The sequence below is a fragment of the Mustelus asterias genome, chromosome 11 (assembly GCF_964213995.1).
Source record: "Mustelus asterias chromosome 11, sMusAst1.hap1.1, whole genome shotgun sequence".
Classification (NCBI taxonomy): domain Eukaryota; kingdom Metazoa; phylum Chordata; class Chondrichthyes; order Carcharhiniformes; family Triakidae; genus Mustelus; species Mustelus asterias.
In genome coordinates this window covers 98,584,303-98,610,079 of record NC_135811.1, presented here as the reverse complement: position 1 = coordinate 98,610,079, position 25,777 = coordinate 98,584,303, and the positions used below count along the sequence as shown (strand labels likewise).

The 25,777-nt window shown below is 47.4% G+C and overlaps 1 protein-coding gene across 2 annotated transcripts in view; it reads left to right on the top strand.

Moving 5' to 3' along the window:
- Window positions 1–24,843, top strand: part of LOC144500724 (thyroid hormone receptor alpha-like) — a 455,024-nt gene extending 430,181 nt beyond the window's left edge. For both annotated transcript variants that reach the window (XM_078224093.1, XM_078224094.1), the window contains 3 exons: window positions 4,043–4,189; window positions 8,123–8,381; window positions 11,647–24,843. In XM_078224093.1, the coding sequence (XP_078080219.1) occupies window positions 4,043–4,189; window positions 8,123–8,381; window positions 11,647–11,897 (657 nt within the window). In that variant the 3' untranslated portion in view covers window positions 11,898–24,843. The remainder of the gene's footprint in view (window positions 1–4,042; window positions 4,190–8,122; window positions 8,382–11,646) is intronic.
- Window positions 24,844–25,777: the final 934 nt, after the last annotated feature.

Genomic DNA, 25,777 nt, shown 5'->3' with positions numbered 1-25,777 from the left:
ACCCGTTTTTTAAATCAGAAATATATCTGTCTCCATCTTGCAACCACTCAATGATTCAAACTCCACCGCGCTATGGGGCAGCGAGTTTCACAACCTATCCCAAGTTTCCTGTATCTGCTGTGCCCAGGCACTCAAATAGCCGTAAGCATCGCACCAGGAGTACCTGCTCCTTATTTGCTCCAGTCACAAATTCAGGGGAAAAGAACTCTCGTGTAATGAATGAACACAATTCAGGAAGAGAATTCTCTTCATGCTTCTATTTCCAAATCAAACATATTCAATTGACACCCAGGACGGCTAAGGGGTCGGACACAAGAGGATTAAGTTTTAAAGCCATTCCAATTCTGATTGTCTCAAAGAATCATAGAATCCCTACAGTGCAGAAGGAGGCCATTCTGCCCATCAAGTCTACACTTATCACAATCCCACCCGCCCCTATTCCCGTAACCCCACATATTTACCCTGCTAATCCCCCTGAAACTAAAGTCAATTTAGCATGGTCAATCAACCTAACCCGCATATCTTTGGACTGTGGGAGGAAACCGGAGCACCCGGAGGAAACCCACGCAGACACAGGGAGAATGTGCAAACTCCACACAGACAGTGACCCAAGCCAGGGATCGAACCAGAATCCCTGGCACTGTGAGGCAGCAGTGCTAACCACTGTGCCACCGTGCCGCCGGTACATTGCACTATTAAGTTCCTCACAGGTCACAATGTGCAGGAATGTCCCTGAAAGAAGGGTATGGATTTCTAAAGAGGCAGGCTTTGCTGTGGATTAATTTTGTGCCCAGGGAGCAGATTCCGAGACCCCTGTCAGGAGTCCAGGACAGGAAGGAGCTGTTGAAATTAACAACCAGGGAGGTGAATACACGTCAAGGATTCTTCTCCATTTCAGAGACTAAAGACCGCAGAGTCCTGCCAAGCTCGACTAACTCTTCATCTGTCATGATCCAGTAATCCGATAGCCCTCATTCAAGCTCTGGGTTATTACAGATTTCAAACAGATAAGCACAGCAGTAAATAAAAGCAGTGAATGAACTTCCCTGAGAAAGTGACTGCTGCTAGAATTACAACATGAATCTTCACATTCTGGCAAAGCCTTGATTTCCTTTCCATTAATTATGGTTGGAGGGAAATGTGTGGTCATTTAATCTCTCAACCCTGAATTGAAATACAGCACAGATTAATCTTGCCATATTGTCCTCTTCATTGTGCCTGGGAAATGTTCGATCCCAGGGGAGCAGAGAACTAATGAGGACCGAGATTTACATCGAATTTACAGGCCATTCGGCCCAACAACTCTATGCTGGTGTTCATGCTCAACGTCATCCTCCTCCCATTCATCTAACCCTATCTTCTGGGATGGCATGGTGGCATAGTGGCACGATGGCACTGCTGCCTCGCAGCTCCAGGGACCTGGGTTTGATTCCTGGCTCGGGTCACTGTCTGTGCGGAGTTTGCACATCCTTCCCGTGTCTGCGTGAGTTTCCTCCGGTTTCCTCCCACAGTTCAAAGATGTGTGGGTTAGATGCATTGGCCATGCTAAATTTCCAATCATTGTCCCAGGATGCATAGGTTAGAGGGATTGGTGGGGTGAATACTTGGGGTTGTGGGGATAGGGCCTGGGTGGGTTTGTTGTCGGTGCAGTCTCGATGGGCCGAATGGCCTCCTTCTGCACTGTAGGGATTCTATGATTCTTAACTTTCCATTCCTTTCAGGCAGAAAGCTGGCAGTGAAGAGGATGTAAAGATTTTACATGAGAGTATAGGTAGGCTAGGAGGATGGGCCAAAATTTGGCAGATGGAGTTTAATGTGGATAAGTGTGAGGCTAGCCATTTTGGCAGAAAAAATAGAAAGTAAAATTATTACCTAAATGGAAAGCAGAGGGATCTGGGTGTCAGTGTTCATGAATCGTAGAAAGTCGGTATGCAGGTGCAGCTTGTAATAAAAAAGGCAAATGGGATGTTGGCATTTATTGCAATAGGACTGGAGTATAAAAGTAGAGAAGTGTTGTTGCAATTGTATAGGGTGTTGGTGAGACCACATCTGGAGTATTGTGTCCAGTTTAGGTCTCCTTATTTGAGGAAGGATGTATTGGCATCCCACCCAGGCCCTATCCCCATAATCCCATGGATTTACGTTGCTAATCCCCCTGACACCAAGGGGCAATTTAGCATGGCCACCTAACCTGCACGTCTTTGGACTGTGGGAGGAAACCAAAGCACTCGGAAGAAACCCATGCAGACACGGGGAGAATGTGCAAACTCCACACAGACAGTCACCCAAGACCCGGGTCCCTGGAGCTGTGAGGCAGCAGTGCTAACCATTGTGCCACCGTGCCACCCTAATGTTGTGAGGGTTCCTGCCTCTACCACCCTTTCAAGACGAGAGGTCACACGACACCAGGTTATGGTCCAACAGGTTTATTTGAAATTGTGGCTGGAATTTTACCATCCCGCCCACCACGGGAATCAGAGCGGGCGAGGGGCAGACAATGGGGAGGTCCATTGACCTCGGGCGGGATTTTATGGTTTCGGGACGAGCAAGGCCATAAAATCCCACCACACAAGCTTTCGGAGCGCTGCTCCTTCATCAGGTGAAGTTGTCAGGAGTTTGCCTGATGAAGGAGCAGCGCTCCGCAAGCTTGTGATCTCAAATAAACCTGTTGGACTATAACCTGGTGTCATGTGACCTCTCATCTTGCCCACCCCAGTCCAACACCGGCATCTCCACATCATACCAGCCTTTCAGGCAGTGAGTTCCAGATTCCCACCACCCTCTGGGTGATAAAGTATTTCCTCAAATCCCCTCTAAATCTCCTGTCCCTTACCTTGAATCTACGCCCCCTGGTCACTGACCCTCCAACCAAGAGAAAAAGTTTCTTCATATCATAGAATCTACAGTTCAGGAGGAGGCCATTTGACCCATCGAGCCTGCACCAACAACAATCCTACCAAGGTCCCATCCCCACAACCTCACATGTATACCCTCTTAATCCCCCTGATACTAAGGGGCAATTTATCATGGCCAATCAACCTAACCCGCACATTTTTGGACTTTGGACTGTCTGCGCTATCTCTGTTCCCAATAAATCAGAGATACCTGATGGCTCATGAAAAGTGCTATATAGGCGCAGTATGGTGGCACAGTGGTTAGCACTGCTGCCTCACAGCACCAGGGACCCGGGTTTGATTCCAGCCTTGGGTAACTGTCTGCGTTGAGTTTGCACATTCTCCCTGTGTCTGCGAGAGTTTCTTCCGGGTGCTCCAGTTTCCTCCCACAGCTCAAAGATGTGCTGGTTAGGTGCTAAATTCTCCCTCAGTGTACCCGAACAGGCGCCGGAGTGTGGCGACTAGGGGATTTTCACAGTAACTTCATTGCGGTGTTAATGTAAGCCTATTTGTGACACTAATAAATAAACTTAATCTCCATCTACCGTGACATAATAATAATGCAATAATCATGGCAAATCAATCTCAATCAATTAGTTTAGACACAAGGTGAGGCAAAACAGCACGAGCTTTAGAATCTTAGGAGTGAAGTCACCTATTCCTTCCTAATATGGAGAGCCGGCAAGACCACAGCGTTGCCACCTTTTGAGAAGGCCTACAGAACTGAGTGCCAAGCAAGCCTGTAACTGGGCAGTGGGTGTGGGGCCTTCCTCAGAATCAAGGACCACTGAGAGCATTCGGCCAATTAGAGGCTGGGGCCTCTGCTTGGCAGAGCCACGGGGGAATATGTCAGTAATGTCAGTAACCCAAGGCCCAGGATCACCGAGGGACCCCAGGCCACAGGTGAGTAATGGCGGGATGGGGATCACAGGGTAGGGACAGTGGGGGAGAAATGTCAGCAGCAACAGCAGGAGGCTGGCTCTCACTGGGCCCGATGTTGGGTGGCTTGTTGGAGTACGAGAACCTCGGGTTTAATGGCCATTTTCACCAGTACAGTATCTGTGATAACATCGGCTCAAGTGCTCCCGATAACATTACCCGCCATCCAGTGTGATTTGTCTCTCATTTGTCACAATCTCTGCCCACAGCCAGAAGACATCGGCCAATCTCCAATTGCTATGACACCGGAAGGAGATAAAGTGGATCTCGAAGCTTTCAGTCAGTTCACAAGGATTATCACCCCAGCCATTACCAGAGTGGTGGATTTTGCCAAAAAGCTACCAATGTTCTCGGAGGTACCTTTATCATCGAAAATCTTCTTGCCTTTGTCTTGTGTTTCGCTCCTTGATTAGTGGTGGCAGTGAGGGAGGGAGCACAGCTGCTGTTTCGCATTTTCACTCTTCAGTTATTCTGAAAACACCATGGGGGCAACCTTATCAAAATAAATCCTAAGTGTCAAACGAATCTGGGCCCCCCCAGTTGGCCCCACCCCCCAAAGCACTGCCCCTTTGGCACTGCCCAGTATCGTGTGGGCAGTGCTAGTGTGCCAGGCTGGCACTGCCTGGTGCCCAGTGGGCAGTGCCAGCATGCCAGCCTGGCACTGCACAAGGGGCATCCCCCCACACTCACTGCCCCCAACCTGCCCGGCGGGGGGGGGCCCTCAAAAGCCTCCGATCCTATCGGCGGGGCCATCGTATCGAGTCCCCGTTGAGGGGGACCTTACAGGGCCCTCGCCGGTGAGAACCTTCACTGATCAGGCCGGTGAGGCGAGTGAGTCTGGACGACTGCACCCCGGGCTCACTTGCAATATTTAAATTCTAATTTCAATAGAATTGAAATATTACAATCAGCTTCTTGCCCTTTTTCTAGACTGGTCTCGCCAGATATCCGGTGCTGGTGAGATCGCGAGAGGCGAGGAATCGGGCGTGAACTTGATTTCTCGGCTGCCTCGCGATCTTACCAGCTCGCCGCGCCCATCGGCCGGCGTGGCAAAAATGTAAGATCGCGGTCCATGATTGTCACAATTGAATCTCATGATATTGAGCGCACAGCGTTGCTGTCACACTTGGTTAACCTGCGAGTGGTGGGATTTTCAAAGGCCATTTCTAGCAGTTTAAATTTAAAGTGAAAGTTTATTTATTAGTCACAAGTAAGGCTTACATTAACACTGCAGTGAAGTTACTGTGAAATTCCCCTAGTCGCCACAGTCCAGCGCCTGTTCGGGTCAATGCACCCTAACCAGCACGTCTTTCAGAATGTGGGAGGAAGCTGAAGTACCCGGAGGAAACCCACGCAGACACGGGGAGAACGTGCAGACTCCACACAGACAGTGACCCAAGCCGGGAATTGAACCCAGTTCCCCGGCGCTGTGAGGCAGCAGTGCTAACCACTGTGCTACCGTGCCGCCCTGTCATTTTCAATGTGAATTGCTGGCCTTCAGAAAAAGGCGGCCACAAACCCTGGGATTTGCAAGTCAAGCATTCCCTCTGAGAACGTTCGGTGATTGAATTTAGTTTTTTTTAAAAATTCAAGCCCAAACATTTTCCTTGTGGTTGCATTGGAGAATGTCGGAGAAATTGGTCAGTGGGGCCTCTGGACAGTTTGCTGCCTCAGCTGGGATTTTCCTTTTCCCAAACCTCACGCTCCCCGACCCCCCTCTGTTACCATCACTACCGCTCACTGATTCGCTGCCCAACAATTCCTAACAACCGGGAAGAGGGGGGGGGGAATCATCAGAGGCTTTCCCGTTTTCCCAACCCAGTTGCTGCCGGGTCCTAGTCCCATTGCGTGGGAGTTGGCAGGTAGCCTCCAGGATGGCGGAGTCCCAGTTTGTCCTTACTGGAAGGAGGAATTTCCTCTCCCTTCAGCCAGCCTGAGAGGCTGACTTGCTGGAAGCCCTAGTAGTAAGACCCTTCATTCTGACCAATGGAACATCTATATTGACCTATTAGAGTCTCTTGCAAACACTTCCGAAGGGTGCAATGTCTAGATTGCCAACTCGTCCAGGTTTCTCTGGAGTGTCCAGAAATCAGGGATGAATTTCCAGGACACTGCAGTAAACATTCCCAGGAGAACAATCACAGAGGCATTAAAAATTAGGTACTTTTCAAGAGTTTTTTGGAACACTTTTATTTTCTAAGTTCTAAACATGGAGGATCGGCTGCTTGTCTGGCAGTCAAGAAACGTCCAATTGGGTAATGAAGCTTGCTGTCAAGCCAAGTGGCCGTGGGAAGGCAGTGCTGTAGGGTGGCCAGTGGCGGGAGTGCGGGGATGGGGCAGTTGGAGGCAGGAGGTCATGTGACAAAACCTCCTGGAATATGTCCACCATAGTTGACAACTGTGGCAGCAGCATCACTGCCAAATAGATAATTACGATGAAATAATAGGTTGGAGCAAAATACTCCACACCAGGGAAGATTAGAGGACATCTGTTGCAACAAAAGCTTTAGCATGGGCTCAAGTGTAGCAGGCACTGAGGCTAATGGGCCTCTTGACCTGGGTACAAAGAGGTGAGGACAAGCCAAGGCGACTAATCCTTCAGGCTATGATTCAACAAACCATTATCTCGCTGTACAATGTCAGCACTATTCACTTACGTGCAAACATAAGAAATATGAGCTGGATTAGGCCAACTGGGCCTCCAGGCCAGCTCCACCATTCAGCAAGATCTTCTATCTCAACTCCACTTTTCTGCGCTATCCCAATATCCCTCAATGACCTTACTATCCAAAGATCTGTCTTGAATATCAGCACGGTGGCACAGTGATTAGCACTGTGGCCTCACAGTGCCAGGGACCCGGGTTCAATTCCAGTTTCGAGTGACTCACTGAGTGGAATTTACACGTTCTCCCCATTTCTGCGTGGGTTTCCTCCCATAATCCAAAGATGTGCAGGTTAGGTTGATTGGCCATGCTAAATTGCCCCTTAAATGTCAGGACTGCTAGCAGGGATTATGAGGATAGAGCCTGGTGGGATTGTTGTCAGTGCAGCCTCGATAGGCTGAATGGCCTCCTTCTGCACCATAGAGATTCTATGATTCTTCTATGATTAGAATCCGTACAGTCCAGAAGGAGGCCATTCAACCCATCAAGTCAGTGCTGACCACACAGGCCCTATACCTGTTACCCCACACATTTACCCTGCTAATCCCTCTGACACTAGGGTCAATTTAGCATGGCCAATCAACCACATCTTCTATGAATACACTCAATTACTGAGCATCCACGGTTTGTCGGGGTCAGAAATTCCACAGATCCTCACCCCTCCGAGGGACGAAGTAGCTTCTCACCGCAGTGCCAAATAGCCGACCCCTCATCCTGAATCTGCGGGGATTATGATTTTGGTTGAGAGAACCGACATGTAGTTTAATAAAAATGTCAAAAAAGCAAATCTTGAGAAGGAGTTGGACAGGAGCCAGTCTTTGGACTCGCAGTGATATTTTTCTCTGTCTGTGTGTTTGCCTTTTCGTTGCATGCGGTCTCTCGCCTTGAATGATTTCCTTGCCCTGTTTGATTGCCTCTCCTCTAGGGGAGGAATGGAGATACGGGACAGAAAGTGTGCACACTTTGGCAGGTTATCTGATGCAAGATGCTCTACCAGATTTCTTTATAGAGGTCCAGCCAGCCACCTGAAGAGTGATGCAATTGGTAATTCGCAGGTAAATATTCCTCGGTCACTTTAACTGAATAAGAAACTGGAACGGTATTTTAATAGATTCACGCTGGCTTTGTTGTTCACTATAGTGACCAGAGGAATAGACACCTGTCGTCACCAAAACTCTCGCCAATACACCTTCCAACCTGATTAGAAAGGGGACACTTGTGGCTGGCAGGTGAGGGCAGGATCAGATTTGTCTGCGAGGTCCCCATGGTCGGTTAGCTTGGTGGTGTTTAGCATCTAGGCTTCACACGTGAAGAAGGCCCACTAGGCCCGTCAGGCCCCGGTATGAGTGAGTGCCCTCAGGAAGAGAGGAGAGAAAGGTTTTGCAGCACAGAGAGGAATGGCAGGTAATTTAACATCTCTATAGATGTGGCTGCCAGTGAAAAATGGGATATACACTCAGATGAGGTTTATGCGCAATATCACGACCCGCTCTTATAGGTGGCCCTAATTTACTGACCAGGGAAAGCCTTCCCCCAGTGTCCCAAGTCAGAAAGTCGGTCCGGTTGCTAATTTCTTGCTGATGGAGCTGCTTTGTGCTTTACTGTGTCGTGTTCTTTCTTGTTCAGCTGCCTTGCGAAGACCAGATCATCCTTTTGAAGGGTTGCTGCATGGAGATAATGTCTTTGAGGGCGGCAGTCCGTTACGATGCAGAGAGTGAGACACTGACACTAAATGGAGAGATGGCCGTCAAGAGAGAGCAGCTGAAGAATGGAGGCCTAGGGGTGGTCTCAGATGCCATATTTGAGCTGGGGAAATCTCTAGCCGCCTTCAATCTGGATGACACGGAGGTGGCACTACTCCAGGCAGTTTTATTGATGTCCTCAGGTAACGCCCCTCTCAGCATTCAGTTTGACTGTTGTAGAAGGTGTCTTTCTTTCAACTCAAAGGTCAGAATTTGATGAAAAAAGTTCTAAGTGCCGAACAAGTGTGAAAATGGGAGAGAATCGCACTGGGCAAACTCCCAGTCGCAATCATACGGCACTTAGTGCAAAACAAAAGAGCCAGGATGCGATTCTCGCCAGTGGGGTGGGGGAGGTGGCAGCGCGGAGCCTAAACTCACTGGGGAAGCCGGCTGCTGAGCTCTAGGTGGGCCATTGCACAGGCGCCCCCATCTCCCAGTGTCCCGGGAAATCTCCTGTTACAGTGGAATTTTGGCATTCATTGCTTTGGAATCTGAATATAGAAGTAGGGAGATGCTGTTGCAACTGTATAGGGCATTGGTGAAACCGCAGTTTTGATTCCCTTATTTGAGGAAGGGTGTAAATACACACTGGTTCAGAGAAGGTTCACTAGATTGATTCCAGGGATGAAGGACTCCTCTTATGAGGAGAGATTGAGCAGTTTAGGCCTATACTTAATGGAGTTTAGAAGAATGAGATGAGATTTCATTGAGGCATTGAGATTTTAACTTTCCAAATATCCTGGTTATTACTTCTTTAATAATGGATTCCAACGATTTCCCAACAGCAGATGTTAAACCAACTGGTGTGTAGTTCCCTACCTTCTGCCTTTCTCCCTTTTTGAACAGGGGCTGTTACATCAGCCTTGCTCCCAACCCACTGGAATCTTTCCAGAATCCAGGGAATTTGGGAATATTATAACCAATGCCTACATTATCTCTGCTACCACTTCCTTTAAGACCCTAGATTGTCGGCCATTGGGTCCTGGGGACTTGTCTGCCTTCAATCCCAATAGTTTGCTCTGTATATTTTCCCTGGTGATGGTGAGTATTTCAAGTTTCTCCTTTTCAACAACCTGTGCATTTCCCGTTCCTATTGGAATTGTTCTAGTGTCCTCCACCCTGTTAACTGAGGCAAAATATTGACTTAGTGTCTCTGCCATTTCTGCATTCCCCATTATTAACTCTTCAGTCTCGCCCTCTCAGGGACCAACATTGACTTTAGCTACTCTCTTCCTTTTTATATACGGAGAGAATCTTTTGCTCTCCGTTTTTATATTTTGTGCGAGATTTCTTTCATAATTTAACCTTTGTTCACTCTCTCCGATGCCTGAACCTCGCCTCTGTGTGTTCCCGATGAAGTCTCTCGATGTGTTCAGTGCCTTCCCGAATGAACATTCTTCATTTTGTTCGGTCACAAGCGAGGGACTCCTGTGAGTCGGTGGGGATGTTCGACCTCTTCAGGGATGCTTTGAGGACATCCCTAAAGCACTTCCCCTTTGCTCCTGGATATACCCAATGAGTGAGCATCCAAAGATGTCTGGGATAGAGAAATCCAAAGATTCACAAAACACTGAGTGAAGCGATGGCTCCTCATCTCATTCACAACTGGCTGATCCCTTGTCCTGAGCCTGTAGCCCCCTAGCTATAAACACCCCAGCCAGTGGAAACAGCTCTCCAGAACTGGAATGGTTAATGGGAATCAATGTAAAAATCACCTTTAAGGCCTGCACAAGTGGCTGAACAGGTAAAGTGAGATACGCCCAGGTAATAGGCCTTCTGACCATAAGGTGTTGGAGGAGGTTCACCTATTTCATAATAACCACAGCTACCCTCATGCACAGAGAGTCATTGCTATTGAATTTGCTGATGAACCAATGGCTCCCTTTAGAAGCAGGAACAAGTATAAAGAGCTGCAGGGGCCGCAGATATGGAGGCAATGTGCAAGAGGAGGATTGGAGAGGGATGGGGATTTGGGGATGGGGCATTACTCAAGTAAAGGTAAATTTGGGAGAAGCCAATAACAATAGCTTGTATTTATATAGCACCTTTACTGTAGGAAACCATGTTGAGTTGCGTAATAAGTCCTTGGAGGCAGAAGTCCCTTCACCAAAATCCCTTTATTTACAAGTCCGACAACAGCATACATAGAACATAGAACACTACAGCGCAGTACAGGCCCTTCGGCCCTCGATGTTGCACCGACCAGTGGAACCAATCTAAAGCCCCTCTAATCTACACTATTCCAATATCATCCATATGTTTATCCAATAACCATTTGAATGCTCTTAATGTTGACGAGTCCACTACTGCTGCAGGCAGGGCATTCCACGCCCTTACTACCTCTAACATCTGTCCTATATCTCTCACCCCTCAATTTAAAGCTATGTCCCCTCGTGTTAGCCATCACCATCTGAGGAAAAAGGCTCTCACTATCCACCCTATCTAATCCTCTGATCATCTTGTATGCCTCTATCAAGTCACCTCTTAACCTTCTTCTCTTTAACGAAAACAACCTCAAGCCCCTCAGCCTTTCCTCATACGATCTTCCCACCATACCAGGCAACATCCTGGTAAATCTCCTCTGCACTCTTTCCAACACTTCCACATCCTTCCTATAATGCGGCGACCAGAACTGTACACAATACTCCAAATACAGCATACAGAGAGCTTTCAGTTAGCAGTCCACACTCAGAATCCCAGAGGAACTGACACTCCTGGTTAAATACAAAGCAAGAGGCTCCCTGATTGGCCCATCAATTTGGCCCTTAATCAGGGAGTTCATATTCTAACAGGCCCACCTCAATTGCCTGATTAAAGTCATCACAAGTTGCTTCACAGAAGTGCTCTCAGACCAGAGTAAGTCCACTCATCCTACTGTCCTTCCAACCTCAATGTTGAGGGAGAAAAGTAAATCTCCACCGAACGGAGAGGAAGAGTAGGGAGCAAATTAAAACAAATGGATTTTGATCCATGGGTTACACATCTCTTCAGTGCATCAGAGCCATTGTAAGCCAGCATCACTGCCACCCCAATTTCAAATGGACAAGATAATGAAAGGAAAACAGAAAATGCTGGAAAATCTCAGCAGGTCTGACAGCATCTGTGGAACGAGAGTAGAGCCAACATTTCGAAGGGTCATCCAGACTCTAGAAACTTCTCTGTTTCTATACGGATCAAGGGGGAAAGGGGGAGATCAGGATATTGAATTCGATGATCAGCCATGATCTAAATGAATGGCGGAGCAGGCTCGTAGGGCCGAATGGCCTACTCCTGCTTGTAGTTTCTATGCTGAGATTTTCCCACATTTTCTGTTTTTGTTTCAGATTCCAGCATGCGCAATATTTAGCTTTTAAGATAATGAAAGGTTTGGAAAGGCACAATTGACAAAACTCCTGTTCTTGCTTCCAGATCGCACAGGACTGACTTGTATAGACAAAATAGAGAAGTGCCAAGAGGCCTACCTCCTAGCGTTTGAACACTACATAAACTATCGCAAACACAACATTCCACACTTCTGGCCAAAGCTGCTGATGAAGGTTACAGACCTACGGATGATTGGAGCATGTCACGCCAGTCGCTTCCTGCACATGAAGGTTGAATGTCCCACAGAACTCTTCCCTCCCTTATTCCTGGAGGTGTTTGAGGACCAGGAAGTGTAGGCCCGAGTGAAAACTGGGAAACAAACAAACAAAAAACACACACAATCACCGGCTAACTGCCTGGCTTCATGTCCATCGTGGATCATTTTGTCTATCTAAACTTGGCCGAAACTCAAAGAACCATTCCATGAATGCGGGTACCAGTTGCAAATATTTTGTAAATCATAGTAAAGTGTTCCCTGGTCTTTGTGCTCTGTCTTGCAAAAGGAAGGTTGTGCTGACTCGCTGTGCGTTGCTGCTTCTACAGCTGATTATATAAACAGCTAACTCCAAAACAAAATGGCCAATGGTCCCATCAGTTCTCGCAAGTTCAACCTTTTCAGTGGTTTGTCAGTCAATGGAAGCGCCGTTCCATCTTCGATCGCCGTCGCGTGTGGAAAAAAGCCTCACATCCTTGGCCGGCGACTGCATTTTGTTTTTACTTTCAACGGTTAAGAGAGGGAGACAGAGAGAGAGAGACGGGAAGTGTCGGCATGAAGTGCCCTACCTCAGTGTCGCGTGGAAGGAAGCGCAACACGAGAAGGAAGGGAATCGGATAAAGAGCTGCAGAGAGGTGTTTATGGGAGACTTTCTGTCAAGCACGGTAGAATCTGTTTGCCCGCACGCAGTGGCTGGGAGCTTACAGCGCACTCGTCTGCAATCCAGTGCCGACGTCTGTGGGAGAACGGCAGCCCCGTGTGAGACCCCCTTCTCAATGAAGCATCTGCAAGCCTCCCAGTTCCATCAGAGCTGAGGCCTTTTTTTCTTTGTGGTCAGGTGAAGCCTCTTAGCTGCACAGACCTCACCTGCGGAGAGTGAAGCCTGCCATTGATATTCTTGACCAGGAGTGCGGTCGTAACGGCTGTGAAGAAAGTGTAGGGGAAACTGAGAAGGGGCCGCTGAGATTCTCCAGGCTCAGGAACAGCAGAGGGGGGGGGGGGGGGGGATTCCGCTGCTCGCAAAAGCATTGGAGTGAGAAAGCATCGGCTGGCAAAATCCTGACAACACCACGGCCGGAATTCTCCCATCTCGCCCGAGGCTGGGATTCTTTGGTCCCCCCCCCAATTCTCCGTTCTCGCGGCAATGGGGCGGGCGAGACTGGACAATTCCAGCCCTAATTTTGGGCTCAAAATGTGCCTGCAAGGGGGACGGGGGAAGAAGAGTTTAACCCCTGCATCCTGAGCCTGAGTGACTTCCTTGGTAACCTTTTGCTTAACCCTTTAGTGGCTATTTCCCAGGTGACATCATGTCTAAACCACACTCATACTCTTTACACCTCTCCAATTCTTGCAAGGCACAACAATGAAGATCCCCCGTGTTCGGGTGCTCTGACAATCCGCAAAGGTCATCTTCTTGGCGTTAAAAACATCTCTGATTAAAAGTCTCACATTCCTCTGACGCCGTACCCATTGTCAGGAACAAATAAAAGCAAGAACAAATCAGTGTTAAATACAAGTAACCTTCAAGGTTGGAGATGCTTCTTGCTGGTAATATCCTCATGTTTAGATGTCGGCCGGTGATTTTCAAATCCGTGGATCTGAAACTCAGAATTGGCACATTAAATTTTCACCAATCATCATTGGGCAGAAATTCTGATTTCCTGTTTTAAATCCATCCCCCCCCTGCCCCAGACCCGCAAAAAAACATCGCAGTGGCCGGAATTTTCCAGTCCTTCCCACCGGTGGGATCCTCCAGGCCCGTCGACGGCGACATCCTGCCACGGGATTCCCGGCGGGGGGAGGGTGCATAAAGCGGGAAACCCCGTTGACAGGGGCGGGATCTTCTGATCACTGAGCGAGTCGCAGTGAAACACACGGCAGGAGGCGTGGAAAATCCCACCCGGTGTGTTGGACCCACCAGTCAGAAGGTGCAGCTCCCCGTTCTGTTTCCGTTTGTTGAAGCCCGTCAGAGTCCAGCAGACGCTCGGCAGCTAGCGTCCCTAATTGGGGCGGCACAGTGGTTAGCACTGCTGCCTCACAGCGCCAGGGACCCGGGTTCGATTCCCGGCTTGGGTGACTGTCTGCGTGGAGTCTGCCACATTCTCCCCGTGTCTGCGTGGGTTTACTTCCGGTGTCCTCCCACAGCCCAAAAGACGTGCTGGTTAGGTGGATCGGCCATGCTAAATTCTCCCTCAGCGTACAGGCGCCGGAGCGTGGCGACCAGAGGGTTTTCACAGTAACTTCATTGCAGTGTCAATTGTGACGAATAAATAAACTTTTTTTTTAATATTAAAGGACTATAGTGCCAGGAGCATCCCCAACCTGGAAACCTCCAGCGCCTGCTAGCTCACTTCTTCTCATATCCTTTCATGGCAGGTGGACATTGCTGGCAAGGCCAGCATTTCGTTGCCATCAGCAACTGCTACAACCGAGTGGGCATGCTCGACCCATTTCCGTGGCTCAGGCATTACATGCAGGCCAGACCAGACAGCAGATTCGTCCCCTAAAGAACATTAACGAAGCAAATAGATTTTTACATCAATTGATGACAGTTGTACGGTCACCATTGTGGAGACTAGCTTTCGATTCCAGGTTTTTTTTTTCAATTAATTAGTTGAATCGATTAGTTCATTGTATTTGAACTCCACCAGCTGTCGTGGTGAGATTTGAACGCAAGCTGCCCAACTCGGGTATTCTGACTCACTAGTTAAGTGATGTTACTGCACCATCTCCTCCACACCTCACTCTTAATCGCTGCTTTAATCGTGTTTGAATTTCGAGAGGGGTTTTTGAGGAGATCGATTGTAACACTGGTTTCCTCACGATGGTGAAATCCTAATTTGGAACCCCCAAAGGTGTGTTGCCGCCTGGGATAACAACTAATTAATTGGAACATGGGTTTAAACCTTCGACGCGTCGTTTGCCCAATGGCGCACGGTCCGTACAGTAACACCATGTGTTTCAGATTCCGTGCGGTTTGAGAATCACAGGCCAGGAACGACATTGGAATTTGCTGAGGTCAAGAACTCAGGTACATACACATCCTCCTTCGCCAGCTCAACCTCCGGACAGTCTCAACAGAGACCTTGTCTTATATTGTTATAAATAAGGTTTTCTCAAATATCCGCAAACTACTTGAATAGACATGAATGAAATATTCAAAGCAGGAACTTTATTTTTCATGATACACTTCATCACTACCTATAAAACCGTACATTACCATAGAGCTCAAACGCTCTACCGGTGCCCTCCAGTAACACTGCTGCTAACTAATGACAGAATAAGGCCACTCAAGGGTTAATGTTAAGATTTAAAAATAAAGTGAAGGATCTACTCAGGTATATTCAAACTGAATATAATTGTTATATACTTTTAAATATTTCATTTGGAGCTGTAACGAGGTTTTGAAAACAGAAACCATGTTTTTTTCTTTCCATTACAATGTGAATGTGCCCCTGATATAAAAGAGAAAAAGTTTTTTTTGTGAAGCACCTTACCACATCTCTGAGCACTTGACATGTAATCAATGACCTTGATGTGGCTGACTGCTGTTGTCTAAGCAAAGGTGGAAGTCGTTTTGCCCACAGTAAGATCCCACACAATCTACGAGGACGAAGCTGTTTCTTGTGTTGGTTTTGAGGGAGGAATGTTGGCCAGGGCACCAGAGGCGGAATTCTCTTATCTCAAATAGATCTTGAATGTACATTTGAATGGGTGGATTGGGTTTCTGTGCGGCACTTGAGTGAAACGAACGCCACCTCTGAAACGTCCTCGCTACATCTCCTGAACATTCGCATAGACCACAAGATCAAACGCGTGGCAGGAATTTTCGAACAGCACTGTGGGTGTGCCAACACCGCAGGGGCTGCAGCAGTTCGAGAAGGGCGGCTCACCACCACCTTCTCAAAAGCAGTTAGGGTTGGGCAATAAATGCTGGCCTTGCCAGTGACGCCCACATCCCATGAGAGAATTAAAAAGCTCATTCCCACAAGTTCTGATCCAGAGGCTCAACATGTTCCCGTGTTAATCGCAGTGACATTTTTGTGAGCGTTTGGTTTTCATGAAGGCGATTTAATAGCAAGTCCGGTACAGCTAGTATTTTGCAATGAAATATTTGTACAGATTCATTCTAACCCAATGAGAGCTGAATGGCCTTTTTTTACATTTTACAATGTACAGAACTGTTCTCGTACCTAGAACATCTATAAAACAAAATATTTACTGTAACTCTTTTAGTCATTAAGATTCTAAACTGGCAATGGGTAGCTCCACGATATTTGTAGCATCTGTAAAATTAACTTTATATTTTAGTCCCTTGAGGTAGATTTTGTAAGCTAGTACTCCCAGCACAGGGTTTTATGTGATGGGAATTTGCACTATTACACTGTAAGTGATTTGTAAATAATACATTAATATCCCCTCTTGCAAGTCAGTTACAACCTGTAGAGATTTCAGACTGAGATACCTAGCCCGATATCTCTTAAACAACAACATCTTGCATTTATAAAGCGCTCTTGAGGTAGAAAATTGTCCCAAGACCCTTCACTGAGGCCTAATCAGGCAAAAATAGGCACAACTTGAGGTATCGGCTGCAACTTTCCCACATCCTTTCAAGTGCTTGTCCAAGTCCCTTTTAAAGTCTCAACTGTAAAAGACACTTGGACAAGTCTCGAATTTAACAGCCATCTATGGCAAAGTATTGTACTAACACCATGTACAAAATAATTTTCTCTAACCTGCCTCTTTCAGTTAGTGACAATGGCCAATGCATGGTGGCACAGTGGTTAGCACTGCTCCCTCACAGCACAAGGGACCTGGGTTCGATTCCAGCCTCGGGTCACTGCCTGTGTGGAGTTTGCACGTTCTCCCGGTGTCTGCGTGGGTTTCCTCCAGGTGCTTCGGTTTCCTCCCACACTCCAAAGATGCACAGGTCAGGTGGATTGGTCATGGTAAATTGCGCCTTATTGCCCCAAGATGTGTAGGTTAGATGGATTAGCCATGGTAGAGGCATGTGCTTACGGGAATAGGGCAGGGGTGTTGGGCCTCGGTGAGACGCTCTTTCGGAGAGTTGGTACGGGCTTGATGGGCTGAATGGCCTCCTTCTGTGCTGTAGGGATTCTGTGGTTCTATGGTAACCAGTACTTCAATATTTGCCTTCTTGAAATTTTTGATAATTTTGAAAAGCTCTTATAGCTCATACTTCAACCTTCCCACCTCCTGAAGAAAAACTCCCAATCTTCCTTCATAACTAGAAGTCTTCATTCTTGGGATTGTTTGAGTGAATCTTTCCTCCTGTACTCTTTCCAGGGTTCCAGTACCCTTGCTGTATATGGAGAGCCCATCATTATACACAAAACTCCTCCTGTATCCCCACTGCACAAATTCACTCTGACTGGGTTTTTGCGATGGTCTTTTTTACACTGTAATCCCACCATTAAAGAATAATGCGCCTCCAGCCCAAAAATACACTTCCTGCACTCCATTATCTCTAGCAGTGCATAAAGGCCAAGTCACACTTCTGCCGACAACATGTTGTCTTGTCTTAGTTTCGCTGGTGGAAAAATACATCATTTTTAGAAGATCCAGCCAAATCTTCTGGAACAAAATGCAGAAATGTCTCAGAAACTTGGACGTGTAGCAACAGTGAGAAAAATAGTAAAAGTCTTCAGAGGACCGAGATAGACCAGTGGAATGGGCAAACACATGACAGATGAAATCCAATGCAAAGAAATGTGCATGCTATTATTATCATAGTATTCCTACAGTGCAGGAGGAGGCCATTCAGCCCATCAACTCTGCACTGACTCTTAGCCAGGCTTACATCATAACTGCACGTATTTAGCCACTAATCCCTCTAACCTATATATCTTGGGCAATTTAGCATGGCCAATCCACCTAACTCACACATCTTTGGACTGTGGGAGGAAACTGGAGCACCCGGAGGAAACCCACTTGGACACAGGGAGAACGTGCAAACTCCACACAGATAGTGATCCAAGCCTGGAATCGAACCCTGGTCCCTGGTGCTGTGAGGCAGCAGCGCTAACCATTGTGCCACCGTGCCGCGTAGGAAGAGCATGGAGGGACAATGCAAACTAAATAGTACAATTTGAAAAGGGATGCAAGAAGAGAGAGACCTGTGAGTGTTTGTACACAGACCTTTGCAGGTGGCAGGACAGGCTAACAAAGCACTTCATAGAGTATGTGGGATCCTGGGGCTTTATAAATAGAGATGTCCAGAGTACAAAATCCAGGAAGTTATGCTGAACTCATTTGACCACTGGTGAGCCCAGTTGGAGTTTTGTGTCCAATTCTGGTCACCACACTTCAGGATGGACATGAAGGCTGTGGAGATCTACTAGATTTGTTCCACCATTGAGGGGTTGCAGTTACCTGGATGGACTATTGAACTATTCAGTTTGCATTGTCTCTCCTTCCGACGTGGCACAACGTTGCTCTTAGTGCAGAGGGGACTAAAGAGGAGATTTGATAGAGGCATTCAAAATCATAAGGAATTTTGACGTAGTAAGTGAAGAGTTTCCGACGGCTGAGTGTGGCTCAAGAGAGCCTTGGATTGCTCCTCGAGAGAGCCGGCAAAGATTCAATGGGCCGAATGGTCTCCTTCATTGTTGCACCATTCTATGATTCTATAACTCCTTCCCCCCCTTCCTTCATTAAACATGCAAGTTCCTGTCAGCCGGTTAATTTAGATGCAATAGATAGGTCTTCGCATTATTCCTCTTGTGGAGGAGAGCAGAACTAGAAGACACGGTATAAAAATAAAAGGATCTCCCTTTTACGATGCAGAAGAGGAGACTTGTTTTTCTCTCAGAGCCACAGGGAGAGCTGCGTCATTGGATTGATTTAAGGCTTGAGTTTGACATCTTTGAAACGACGAGGGAGTCAAAGTGTTATGGTGGGGGGGTGGGGGACACAGACAGTAAAGTGGAATTGAGACCACAATCAGATGAACCATTATCATACTGAATGATGGGGCAGGCTCAAGGGGCCGAATGGCCATACTCCTGCTGCTACGTTCTTATTTCTCATATGCTGAATGGTAAGATCTTTGTGGAAGTCTATGATTGCAGCAACCTACCTTCCCTCAAAGTATTCCGATGTGCTGAATCGTATCTTTAGTGAGACAGAATTCTTCACCTTGAAGATTCAAGGTGTATTGTGAAGAAACTGGTCTTCAATGCTGCTGAAGATAGGGGGGAAATCAGAGAACATAATAGAGCAAGGGCAAGTGATTCACTGCATCCAAAATGTCATAATTGGGGAACACTATTTTAGTTTCTCCTTTCGCTATTGTTTTAGTTCTAATCAATTTGTTTTCCAAATTTTAGCCATAAAATTGGTAAAAATACATTGAATAGGAGTTCAAATTTGACTTTACGTAAAGGGAGGGATTTTCCCCCACCCCCACGGCGTTCTTCACAGCAGTGGAGGTCACCCACCATTTGCCAGCGGTGATGTCTTCCAGTCCCGCCACTGTCAATGGGCTTTCCCATTCTATATACCCGCTCCGCCACGGGGAAACCCGCGACGGGGGCTCCTCATCGATGGGACCGGATGATCCCGCCAGTGAGAACGGCCAGAAAATTCCAACCAAATTGTAATACAGAGCCGTCTATTTCAGTACTATACCTGAGGGTCTTCACTACAATTCCCATTACAGGTTATACTTACAATCTACGTTTACAGCTCATGTCAAACATTGTCTGGTACATACTGCCTGAGGGTCTTGACGCAGCTTTCCAGCCTCTGGGTGCACTATAGCAGGAGGGCCTTAGTGGCCTTGCCCCCCTTGAGTCTTTGCAATGACTGCCCCAATATTTAGTGAGCTCTTCAGCATGTAGTCCAGAGCCTTGAGAATGTGCCCGTCTGCAACACTTGGGTTGTTGGCAGCTCCTTTGCACTGAAGACGAACAAGTTTCAGGCAGATGGAGAAGGTCGACATTCCCCAAGTTGATGTGGATTTCAGTGTCGGTCCCTGGGAACACATCCTCTAGACACAGTTTTATTTTTAATCAGCTATGTGACTGAACGTATCCTTACATCACACAGCCTGACGTGACAGTGAAGGAACATTCTGGCTGTTCTTGCAGCCACCGACAAGCATGTTTAGTTCCACAATGTCCACTGAAACTGGAGTTTCCGATTCGAGACTGCAGCCAAGCAGAACACTTGCTGCATTGGCTGTAAAATTCTCTCCCTGCTGAGTAATGGGATTTCCAGAATTCACTCCCCCGCTAAGAGCGGTGGCACAGTGGTTAGCACTGTGGCCTCGCAGTGTCAGGGTCCCGGGTTCGATTCCGGCTTTCGGGTGACTGTCTGTGTGGAGTCTGCACGTTCCCCCCGTGTCTGCGTGGGTTTCCTCCGGGTGCTCCAGTTTCCTCACACAGTCCAAAGATGTGCTAGTTAGGTTGATTGGCCACGCTAAATTGCCCTCTCGTGTTGACTCTGTCTACACTTCCCGCTGCCTCGGAAAAGCAGCCAGCATAATCAAGATTCCCACACCCTGGACATACTCTCTTCCACCTTCCTCTGTTGGGAAAAAGATACAAAAGTCTGAGACCACATACCAACCGACTCAAGAACAGCTTCTTCCCTGCTGCCATCAGGCTTTTGAAAGGACCTACCATATATTCAGCTGATCATTCTCTACACCCTATCTGTAACTGCAGCACTATATCCCACACCCTCTCCTTTCCTTCTCCCCTATGTACTCTATGAACGGTATGTTTTGTCTGTACTGCGATCAAGAAACAATACTTTTCACTGCGTCCCAATACATGTGACAATGATAAATCAAATAAACGTGTGTAGGTTAGGTGGATTAGTCATGATAAATGTGTGGGGTTATGGAGATAGGACTCAGAGAGTTGGTGCAGACTACGTGGGCCAAATGGCCTGCTTCTACACTGTAGGGATTCTATGATTCGAAAATGACTGTGATTGCAGAGATTGCTCTATAAAAGTTGTACTCTGAAAGGAAAATGGTGAGACCACAGCGAATCACCTGCCTGCGTTGAAACATGTTGTGAAAATGTATTGACATGGTCCCCACTGTCTGAAACATTCGTGCCCTTTAACCTCGGCTGAGAACCACATGACTAATTGAACAGGGCGGGGCTTACATTAATAACGAAAAGATGGTTTACCACCCAAAGCTTCATTGCAGCTCCTAAGTTAATTATTGGTCCTCAACTTCTCCGTGATATATTCTTGTGTTTTCCAATTGTTGGTTTCCAGCGGTTGAAATGTTGATTGCTCGGCCAATGTTAACTGTTGTGAATCTTTGTTTTAGCACAGTCCAGAACAGATGTGTTTCCGGTAAGACCTCAATGTCCCTTTGTAACTCTGAGCTCAGGGACAGGGTCAGACACACTTTATTCCCGCAGTGAGGGTTTACTTCTTGGATAGCTTTCTGAATGTTCTGGCACTTAATGTTTGAGAGCAAAGCTTCTGAAACCTAACTTGCTCACCTATTCGCTCAGCGCTGTTCAAGGAGTAGTGGAGTGCCGCACTAAAAACCTGCTGGTGGCGTCAACAACATCCACCCCAGCGTGTGTCCTGCCACCTTCGAGGTGTATTCCCCATCTTCAGCTAACTTAGCGAGAAAGTTGGCATGAGTATAAAGTGGGATCTAATTTTTAAACATCCAATTTGGAGTCGTAGGGCGCGATCTCACCGGCTGTTCACGCCACGCTCCCTCTGCAGCGAGGTTGGAGAATCTGTGGCCCAGCCAAATCTCCGTTCACCGCAGCGGGATGGGAAAATCCCGCCGGCGCGAACTGGCGTAAAATTCCAGCGCTAAGAGTTCAACAGCACGGAAAGAGGCCCTTCGGCCCAATATGTCTGTGCCGCCCACCAAGCACCTATATTAATGCCATTTTGCAGCACATGGTCCATAGCCTTGTACGCTATGGCGTTTCAAGAGTTCATCTCAATGCTTCTTAAATGTCGTGAGGGTTTCCGCCTCTACCACCCTTTCAGGCACCGAGTTCCAGACTCCCAGCACCCGCTGGGTGAAAACATTTCTTCCTCAAATCCCCTCTAAATCCCCTGACCTTAAATCTATGCCCTGTGATTATTGACCCCTCTACTAAGGGGAAACGTTTATTTCCTATCTATCTATGTCCCTCGTAATTTTACACACCTCGATCAGGTCCCCCCCTCTGCCTCTTCCGCTGTAAGGAAAATAACCCCAGCCTATCCAGCCTCTCCAAGTGGCTCAACGAAACTCAGCAGAGTTGGCAATTTCTCCCATCCCTCTCCTGGGAATTCCTTTGCCCACCCACCCTACTATTGGTTATTTCAGTAAGCTTGTAGTGCAATCCAAAATTGGACAGTTTGCCTTGGCTGGGAGTAAGGCCGCAGATTCTGAAATCCACTCCATTGTTGGTGAGAATTCACTGGAAACCTTTTAAGACACCTTCGCGTGGCAGCAGGTGAAAAGAAAGACTTGTATTTATATTGTGCTTTCCACTGGACGTCTCAAAGTGCTTTACGTCCACTTACGTCCACATCTGAAATAAACGCTGGAATCTTGCCGCCATTCATGCCGGCTGGATCTTCCGGTCCTGCCGGCAGCGCATCCCCCGGCAGTGAGGGCCACATTTAGCAGGGAACCTCATTGACAATGGCAGGACCATAAGATCCCACCACCAGCTAGCAGCACGCTACCTCCCACTGCTGCGAAACACACCGCAGAGAGGGAGAAAAATCCCACCCAATGTCACTGTTGTAACGCAGACAGTGATATTGACTGATAATTTCTTTGTGATGTTGATTAAAGGACAACTATTGGCTAGGACATCAGTGATAATTCCCATCATGTCCTTCGACATGGGCGGAAGGGGCTTGGGTTTTATGTCTGATCCTAAAGGCCAGCATCTCAGACAGTGCAGCACTCCAGTGGAGTGTCAGCCTTGATTGATTTGCCCTAAAGCCCTGGGGTGGGGACTTGAACCCACAACCTTGTGACTTCGGAGGTCAGAGATGAGCCATGGCTGACAGGAAGGGGAAAACTGCTTCAACTTTAGAGTTGGGTATGCAGCTTATATTCTGGAAACTTCCACCACCTGCTGGCTAAATGGGCGGCACAGTGGCACACGGGGCAGCACGGTAATGTCACTGTCTGTGTGGAGTTTGCACAGTCTCCCCGTGTCTGCGTGGGTTTCCTCCAGGTGCTCCGGTTTCCTCCCATTGTCCAAAGATGTGTCGGTTTGGTGGATTGGCCATGCTAAATTGTCCTTAGTGTCAGGGGGACTAAGAGGGTAAATATATGGGGTTACGGGGATAGGACCTGGGTGGGATTGCTGTCAGTGCAGGCTCGATGGGCCAAATGGCCACCTTCTGCACTGTAGGTTCTATGAAATAGAAGTGTGTGGTTCAAAGTGGACAGGTAGCGACCCTGGACTGCGGAATGTCTCGCTGTTTCCCCTCTGGCTAATCTTAGACCTCCTCCGAGTGGTGACTGAAGGGATCCTAATGAACATGGAATAACCGGATAGGCTTTGTAACTCACAGAGAAGAAGGCGAAGAAGTTTTGGGTGGAAAATTGGTTCCACCACAAGTTATGCTGCTCTGTTAGCTGCACTATAAATTGGAAAGGCTGAAAGAATTTTCCTCAAGCTGCTTGGTAATTTTATCTTGCATTTAATGCTTACTTATGTTTACATGTTGCCAAATGGAGAGAAGCACTTATATTGACCAGACCCAATAAATAATGTCCAACCCAATCCAATTCTAGCTGGTAGGCCAGCAGATCCATCGTTTATTGGCACTTGTTCAGCCTAAGGCCAGTAATGCAGGGGATGAGAAACAAATATGATTGAGTCCCGAGTAAGTTAGCGGTGTGTATCTCACTCCTTCTGGGAAAAGGGTCAAAGTCTCTAATACGTTCCTCATGGAAGAACGAGATCTAAATAAATCTAGAAATAAAAGTGTTAATCAGTAAAAGTGACTGTTGGATTTTCGGAAAATTCAACTGGTTCACTAATGTCCTTTTGAGAAGGAGCCCTGGCGTCCTCGGCTGCTCGAGCCTGTTTAATTCCGTTCCCACGCCAACCCAGTTGACTCTCAACTGCTCGATGCTGTGGCCAAGCAAGCCACTGAGCTGCATCAAACCACTACCAAGAATCCACGGTGGTTCAGAAAGGACCACCGTGACCTTTTCAGGGCAGCCAGCAACGGGCAATCAATGCCAGCCTTTGCCTGTGATGCCCGCACCCAGAGAAACGATCTTTCGCTAGATGGCGCGCCCCCGTTGGCGCTGCTGCTGACACCTGGCTGGTAACCACCAGAGCTTTCGATTCATTCTCCGCGAATCCCCACTTGGAAATTTAGACTCCTCATCAGAACCAAATGCAGAGGGTCAAACACCTTATTGTGATGCAAGCGCTATAAATAATTTATTTATATTTTTACAAAATGAACATTTACAACCCCTCCCTCATGTGCTCACCTTTTTCATATTAACAGTGGTTGACAAAATGAGCTGTAAGTACTTACAGTTTTAGACCATAAGGTATAGGAGCGGAAGTGGGCCATTCAGCCCATCTGTTATATGGGTTGCCAACAGAGATCAGATCATGTCTTGCCTCAAGCAGGCCAATAGGATGGGTTGTGACTGGCAGAGTTGACTAGCTTGGGCCATATTCGGTCCTGATTGGTTAAGTCCACAAATGTATTCCTTTAACTGACTTTGGTGAAACTGTGATTTAAAAAGTCTAATGGTTTCGCTCATGAATTTCTCTCGTGGTTACTTCTCTGTCGATCCTGGCAATCAATGCATTGGCCAGTGGAGCATTGGTCTTGCGGATAGAGTCCAGGGTTTCCCACCCGTGCACTCGCGAGCCTCGGTTCTCCTGACTAGCTAAATGGACAAGTGGAAAGCCGAGGCAGAGAACGAGAGCTCAGAGCGCTGACATGTTCACCGACTCTCGGTGAAACAAAGTTACGCCAGTTCTTTGGAATTGACACTAAGGGAGTTCGTTCTTCATCTCACTTTGGGCCGAAGGGACGTGGAGATGGAGGGTGGGGGGGGGGGGGGGGGGGCAGGGTGGGGGGGAATGGGATTGGGTGGGGGAGGAGAGGGGTGAGTTGTGGAGAGGCTGTGGGGTGGTGGACGGCTATCCTGAGAGGCCGTATAGTTTCAGATGACTGTTCAGCAATGGTCGCCGTGTGGTAGCTCAGAGTCGAGATGCACAATGCTGACAGGAAAGGTGAATTGGGAGGGTTGGGTATCGGGAATGAACAGCTTGCACTTTGTAGACTTGGAGGGAAGGGAGTAGGAAAGTTTATTGCCTTAACCGGGGGGGGGGGGGGTCAAAGTCCATGACCCCGAGATTGATGCACACAGGAAGTGACTTCATACGTGTGGTAGATGACATAACATCACTTTTGAAGCCTAGTTCCTTCAACGATGGAAAATCGTGACCAAAGAATGTGAGAGAGAGAGAGAGATTCGATATATTTTTGTGAAAATTCTGTTTGGAGCTGAATGTTTTTGTCAGTGAACACTGGGTCAGAACAGGAAGCGATGTCATGGGTATGGCCATGTTTCTGTAGAAAGCACCTTGATGTGATATCATGTTCCCCACAAGCCAGTGGACAATGAATGTACCAGAGTTTAATTAAGCATGAAGAACATTTTTAAACGCCTATGTGGGCTTGATAACTTTATGAATCGTAATGACTTTCCTCTCTTGGTTGTCTGTCGACCCCTGTGGACTTTAAGCCTGTTAAAACAGAAGTGGAGGATAAGGTCATCTGCTTCTAGGAGAATTAATTCATTAACGTTTGATGAACCTGGAAGAAACCATTCTGTTTTTTTAAACAAGGAATAACTGTGGGAGTAACTGCTTTGAAAATCATTTGATTTCTTGGATTTGTCCGTGAGAGAATGAATGGTGCCATTTGTTTATACACAACAGTAACTCCACAGCTCTT